Source organism: Vanacampus margaritifer, chromosome 12 (genome assembly GCF_051991255.1).
Source record: "Vanacampus margaritifer isolate UIUO_Vmar chromosome 12, RoL_Vmar_1.0, whole genome shotgun sequence".
NCBI lineage: Eukaryota > Metazoa > Chordata > Actinopteri > Syngnathiformes > Syngnathidae > Vanacampus > Vanacampus margaritifer.
In genome coordinates, this window is record NC_135443.1 from 18,188,753 (window position 1) to 18,196,265 (window position 7,513).

Genomic DNA, 7,513 nt, shown 5'->3' on the forward strand with positions numbered 1-7,513 from the left:
GGCAAAGCATATATGAGAGAGTAGGGGACACTATTTAAGGAAATCCTGCATAATGTGTGCGCACGTATGTTTATTTTTCAGAGGAAGGGAGGTTTATGCACATTGACAGGAGTTTTTATTGTACATTTGAATGGGTTATAAGGGTAATAGCTTCTAGAGGCCGAGCTGAGAGTTAGAGTGAAAATAAAATGTGAAATGTCTGCTGGTTATGGCGTCTGAACTTTTTTTTATCACAGTCTTTTTTCTCAACTCGTTCTAAAACTTGGTTTCAGCTTTTTATTTTTCTTGTATTACGCTTTGTTCGTCATGGTTATCATCACAGCGAGCTAAGACTCCAGCTTGGCATGAGACATACCCTTATAGCTTGTCATGCTAATGCTAACACGAATGTGTGTGTGTGTGTGTGTGTGTGTGTGTCTCACGCAGACAGCGTAGAAGATGACTTTGAGCTCTCCACCGTGTGCCATCGACCGGAAAGCATGGACAAGTTGCAGGAGCAGACCAAGTTCACCAAAAAGGAGCTGCAAGTTCTCTACAGAGGCTTCAAAAATGTACGATAATGAATATGACACCTTATTTTTTTTTCTTCCGCCGTTTCATTGACATTTTTGTTTGCCAGGAGTGTCCGAGCGGTGTGGTGAATGAGGAGAACTTTAAGAACATCTACTCGCAGTTTTTTCCCCAGGGAGGTGAGGCACAAATGATGTACAGTAATCCTCCGCTATTCATGGAGGATTACTGTACATTTAGTAGGGATGGGCGAGTACCGATACCAGGTATCAGTATCGGGCGGATACCAGGTCACATTTCGCAACATAATGGTACACGCGATGGATATCAATACTGGCATCAGCCCCACTCTTGTGGCTGTTTTTTGGTCAGGAACTAAAGGCTGAAATGGTTAGTTTGCATTTATCGACCGCCACAGGGGGCTCTGGTAACAGAGCACATAAGCTAATTGAATTGTTGAGTACAACTGAAGACCAGTTGTACTCAACAATTCAATTAGCTCTGAAGTGCAGACAGATCTTTGTATATTATAAAGTATATCGTCATTGACGACTGCCCTGCTATGAGATGAATGACGAACGGAGAATGTGAAACAGGAAACGGAAATACAGAGCAGCCTTCCAAATTAAAAGTATGGATTTCAAAACAAGATTTAATTAAACATCACACATTAAAAGCTTGAAGATTTCTTAACATGGTAGATCTTACTAAATTACTTGAAGCCCTATTCTATTCTATTGTATTGAATTGAATTATTTGCACTTCACTGTATTCCTTAAAAAGTTGTACAACCACATATTTTGATTTGGGCTTTTTCCCCCTGGCCACTGGATTATTTGTTTTATTTTGTTTGTCTTTTTAAATTCATTTTATTGTGTGCAAAATGACTTATGAGCAAATTGAAAAAATATAATTGCCATTCATTTCAAGCAATTTTAAGGAATTTTGCTCCAATTGGGATATATTGGTCTTTAAAAAAAAAATGAAATATTTTTTTTGTTGTTGGACATTTTATGTATCATAAGTATAAATGGTATCGGCACTTGGTGTCTGTATCGGTGAGTACTGAAGATTTGAGTATCTGTATCGGTCTCAAAAAAGTGGTATCGAACATCCCTAATAATTAGCATGTTTATCATCACAATTTCTGTCTTCTGATGTCTTTCCACTTCCTTTACGTTTGTGCTGCATCTTTACAGATTCAAGTACGTATGCGCACTTCCTGTTTGAAGCCTTCGATAGTGACAAGAACGGTTCAGTTAGCTTTGAGGTGATCATTTTATTTTTTATCCGTCGGGCACCCTTGAGCACATAAATAAACCTGTTGTAAGATTCACACTAATATATGTTTTTCCGTGTCAGGACTTTGTATTTGGTCTGTCTATCATCCTGAGAGGGACCATTAACGACCGCTTAAACTGGGCCTTTAACCTCTACGACCTGAACAAGGATGGCTGCATTACCAAAGACGTCAGTTGGATTCATTTTTTCCTCCCAATTATTTAATCACACTCATTCAGGTCGTTAACCTTATACTTATGCAAAACAGTCTGCTACAAAGTTTCCATTTGGCAAAGCCTTTTGTGGACTGACTGATGAATCATATAATTTATATTCATTTATTAAAAATAAATATATTAAACATTATTTCATGTAACTATATTGGCCCATTTTTTTTATTTGTAGTGCTCATTATCCTGATTAATTTATTTGTGTATTTAAACTGCAACAGACAATTTTTCTACAAATATTTTACAGATCTACATTGGCCTATTATTGTTTTGCAGCGTTTGATTAATTTATTGTGACATTTATTGATGTAAGTCTAAAAAGACTATTAAAAAAAATATTTTATCCATGTTTGCCAATATATTAGAATTTTGCCATGCTTGCAGAGTAATTAATTATGCATTTATTTACTGTAACCATTTATTGTATTATTATACAGTATATTACTTTTATGGCCTTTAATGTTGTATAGATCTACATTGACCCACTATTATAAAATTGCAGACCAGGTAACTAATTATTCATCCCGTTAATATTTTGTTTGTAATGTTACAAATATAATATTTGGAAAGATATATTCTATTATATTTAGAGTATAAAAATACATTATGGATTTCCATTTGTTTAAAATATTATCCATTGCAGCACCAGTAAAGCAGAGCATTAAAGCATAACTATTGACCATTTGCACCGACGTCACGTGATCACGTGACTGCCCTATGGCGAACGGCGGAAGGAAATTATTTTTGAATGGAAGTGGACGTGACCCGGAGCGATTTAGTGACTTAGCGACTGTTATTTTACAAATTAAAAATTATTATTGCCCATAGAGCCATGGAATCTATCACTTCAACCGAAGGTCGCCTGTCAGTCGAAGTTGCACATTTAGTGGGGACTCATAGAGTGCGATATTTACTTTAGTTGGAGATCGCTAGTTTGAAAACAGCCCCTTTTACCTTCTGTTGCCTGCTGTTTTTACCAAGTTAATTAAATCGCCGACTTTGCCGGAATTTACAGCGCACGACCTATATCATTATGTAGACAATGCCGGTGTCCGTCTCTTCTCCTTACACCGGAGCGGATTTAAACGCTTGTCGCTAGCGGTTTCTGGGATGAGATGCTACGCTCACACCGGGGACAATATACCTCGTAATTCAAAAGTAAAACTTGTTTATCATGCTAACTGACTTATTATTACACAGTCCGTTCTATATTGAAACGCTGTGATGATGTTATGTTATGGTGTTTATTAGCATGGAACAACTGACTATCGTAGCGGCAAGCTATGCAGTAATTTCATGAATATGACTCCGGCTCCAGAGTGAAAAACTCCAAGCACAAAGACGAAATCCCCTATTATTAAACAGTGAAATGCACTTAATAGTTTTGAAGAAGGTAAATTTTAAAACTAGGCTGTGTGTTTGTGCAGTTGGAGTGGACGCTAACTATGTGGCTCCTTAATGTGATTTGAAACACACAATTAGACACCTCTGTTACAATATTTGTTAGAGTGTACATACTAATGTATGAACATTTATTTACAAATTACAACATTTATCTACAAACCTCGCAAAAAATAATTGCTGCAAATCCGTGAATACTTTGTGGACTGCCAGTCCTTTCTATTGATTGCTGCTATCAATCGACGTCTTTTGTCTTCATTAGTAGGTATGCGATAAAAAGCAACATTTGGTTTACTCTGTCTGTCTGTGCAACTGACCGCAAAGCAAGATATGACCATTTTATAAGATAATCGATTAGATAAAGGACTTTACTCTGTATGAAATTCAATGGTTACAATACAGGCAAGTGGCTCTTTTGCCGTCCAGTGTCCCCGAGGGGGCGTTCCCATGAAGTCACGTACAAAAGGTCAATACAGATTGGGGAAAGAAAGATCAAAAATTCGGCAGTACAGTCTACTCCCATCTGTTGATAAATGCTATTAAGTGATTCTATATTGTTAGCATTTATTTGTACAGTATGTTGTTTTAAAGATGGATATTTTTATGACTATTTGCTACATTGTTAATAAACGTTTCTTTTTATGTACTCATATTTTCCATTTCCATTAATTACTCTATGGAAGGGTGGAGAATGCAAAGAGGAAAGGACAGTTTGGTAGCCTATACTAGTTGCAAAAAAAGTGACATGAACTACATACATTAAAGGCTATCTTTTGGAAAAATCCAACAAGTCCTCCAACACACTACGACCATATTGGTCGTTTTACGATGCACAAAAATACGACCAAAATGAGCGTATTCCACGACAGGTCCCCCACGTCACAAGTACATACGGTACTGAATCATGATATGGGATACTGTTGGTTGGGGATAGGCTTGCAGTGAGGTTGTACATGTTACGTCTTCACATGGTTGAGGTTAGGAAGAGGCTCAGGGGTTGTCGTATGGTTGACGTTACAAAACATGTAGTCAACACTAAAACAATTACAGGCCTGTTAGCTCAGTCAGATGCTCGTCTTCCGACCAGAACTGTAACTCTCGTTATGGTTCAGTTTACTATTTTTCCGCTATTTACATGGCCGATAGGGGTCGCTAAACTACAATGCGTAACACTTGGTCGTAGTTTGGCACATTTCAAAACGACCCACGTGGTCGTATTAATTGGAGGACTGTCTCGGAAAATCTCATGATGCCTTGTAAGCTGTAAACTGTCGAATAATTCCTTCCGTTATAGTTCTGGGATTTTCACTAATGTATTCTCCATCGCTCACATTACTTTCTCTTTGCAGGAGATGCTGGACATCATGAAGTCCATCTACGACATGATGGGGAAGTACACGTATCCCACTATGCAGGATGATGCCCCCAGAGAGCATGTAGAGAATTTTTTCCAGGTCAACAAACAAACAAATGGGAATTCTTGTGACTGTAGAGTAGTACTTTTGTAATGATTCAATCTCTGGCTCCTGCTGTTTGTTTCTTCTTTCAGAAAATGGACCGAAATAAAGATGGAGTGGTTACAATAGAAGAATTCATTGAGTCGTGTAAAAAGGTAAAGCACGAATAGAAAGCTAGATAGATAGACTGGCTGGGAATCACTAATGTAATTAGAGAACTTCATCCCAAAAAATTTCTTCTGTCCTCAGGATGAGAACATCATGCAGTCCATGCAGCTGTTTGACAATGTCATCTAAAGATAAGGAAGGGTGCTGGTCCCAGGGTTGGAGGGGTAAAATGAATCACGGTTGAAAGAGGGAGTGTGTGTGTGTGTGTGAATGTGTGTGTGTGTTGAGCTCCTCTGGTGAAGCAACCATGGAAGTCCACTCCTCATCAGGCAGCGTGGAGGAACACAGGCAAAAGAAGGCAAAAGAAGGCAAGCAGCAGGCTCACGGACAATACCACAAACCCAATTCCCAACCCAACCACTTCTTCTTTTGCGGCACTCCAAGTGAGGATGCTGCCCCCCGCCACTCAATCCTCACCACTGACTTGGTAAATGTGGAGCCGCTGTGAAACAAAAAGGAATCAGATGCACAAATTCCGGGCGAGAGGTAGTGCGACATTCCCGGGAGATGGAACTGATTTCAATATCGCATGATGATGTCACTTATATTCGACGATGACGTTACTTACAAACGCTCCGAAGTCCGCTTGTCCGTCTGCCGTGTCCCGGTCATCCACAGGTGCCTCACCCCTTGTGCAAAAGTGCATGTGCAACAGGAATGACCGTGACGTCTCCATCTTGCCTATACGGGGGATTGGACTGGGAACAACACCCTTCTCCATTCGTGGGATTCCGCTTGAATGAGTCCTGGCCTTCCAAACTATTATTGTCTTAGCTGTAGGTGTCTGCTGACTATCATACGCCATAGTTGACAGACCACCCCAGTGGTTCTAGCCTTTAATGAAACATTTGTGGGGAATTTAATACCGCAGGCCGTGTTTGTGAACTTGTGATCAGATGAGTCATGTGATTATAACAGGGTCTTTAAAACAAAATAAATCAAATTAGCAGGTTTTCAGAGTGTGAGGCAGGTTGAATGACTTCAGGAGAGGCGCACCAGTTTGAGAAGGAAAAAAAATAATAAAATGCAGTGGAACCTCCAAAGTCAAACACCAGAAAAGTGGTAGGAAAGAGTTAACAAGAACAATAAGATTAGGACAAATATGCCTTAAATTTCAACAAAACCATCATCAGTGTCTGCAATATATTGAAATTGTCAATGACACTCTGCTTATCACTCTGCAAACACATTCCTAATTCCTCTGTTGCGTGTGTCTTTTTTCACAGAATTTAACTTTATACTTCTACGACACCATATGAATGTATTAGAAAATATTGTTTGTTTAGTGAATAAAAAGTTTGATTTTGTTCACAGGATGAGTTATAGCTCTAAATGATACTGTGTGAAGAATTTAGTACCATCTAGTGGTGAACTAATAGAATGCAACAAACACATCAGCACATCGCAACCCTAGCACCAATAACTACTTCTTCTTTGATTGATTATCCGTAGCAGAAAGATGGCGGCGAAACATGTCAGCTTCCTGAAAGGAGTGGCACGGCCTATGAAATATAATTAGCGATGACTAGACCTATAATGATATGAAAATAATGTACATTGATGTGATAGAACATTTTGTTTCATACTATTGAAATTAATAGTGGGTTTTTAAAATTAAAGAACATTGAAGAATTCTACGTTGTCGCTTCAAAATTTCCAAAGAGGATTTTTCTTTTTTTTTAAATGGAGGTTCCACTGTACATTTCATAAACCTGTCTTAAAAACAAATGATGAAATACTCTGTCCCATACTTTGAAAACCCTTCAATTAGGCCACTTTGTGAGTCAAAAAAGAAAAGTATGTATTGTTTAATTAGTGAATGAGAGAAAAACCTCAAAATCATTATTATTATTATTAGTATTTTTACATCTCCTTCCCCTCCCCCATCTTGCCCCAATTTTCTCTGGAACACCAAAGAAAAAATTCATGAGAGAGGAGACCCATTTCGCCCACATCTGTGCAGGAAGAAAGACGGCGGTTGGTAATTGGCAAGGACCAGTCAGAGACACGAGGACGAGGTTATGTGATCTACTGTGATCTTTTTTTCTTTCTTTTTTTAAGCAACCCATTTATGTATTCATAATTTTAAAAATATATTTCATCCAAGTGCACAAGAATATGAAAAGTGGTGTACAAATGTACAAGTTGTGACAGCAATAATGATCACTTTTGTGAGTGAGGACACAAATCCAAGTGGAATCTTGTATCCAAACATGCATTTCCAACCTTTTAACATTCATTTTCATATTTTTACAACCAGTGGTTTGGCTCTGATTGGCCCTTGCCCCTCGTCTACTCCCACAAGTCAAAGCTGTCCATCCTCCGCATGTACTTTGTCTAGAATAAATAAATCTACTAGTCTGTTGTATCCACTTTTGTTAGAGCGCCTCTAAATAGTTACTTATTCTAAATATGTATATTTTGTACAGACAATAAAATTCAGTTACTATGCAAACTGGATTCCAG

The 7,513-nt window shown here is 38.3% G+C and overlaps 1 protein-coding gene across 7 annotated transcripts in view; it reads left to right on the forward strand.

Annotated features, from left to right (window-relative positions):
• Positions 1-7,507, forward strand: part of LOC144061975 (A-type potassium channel modulatory protein KCNIP2-like) — a 119,009-nt gene extending 111,502 nt beyond the window's left edge. For 6 of the 7 annotated variants that reach the window (XM_077582947.1, XM_077582946.1, XM_077582948.1 and 3 more), the window contains exons 2-8: positions 427-551; positions 620-689; positions 1,710-1,780; positions 1,873-1,980; positions 4,772-4,876; positions 4,972-5,034; positions 5,129-7,507. In XM_077582947.1, coding sequence (XP_077439073.1) covers positions 427-551; positions 620-689; positions 1,710-1,780; positions 1,873-1,980; positions 4,772-4,876; positions 4,972-5,034; positions 5,129-5,176 — 590 coding nt within the window. In that variant the 3' untranslated portion in view covers positions 5,177-7,507. The remainder of the gene's footprint in view (positions 1-426; positions 552-619; positions 690-1,709; positions 1,781-1,872; positions 1,981-4,771; positions 4,877-4,971; positions 5,035-5,128) is intronic. The other variant, XM_077582943.1, reaches the window with a different exon arrangement.
• Positions 7,508-7,513: the final 6 nt, after the last annotated feature.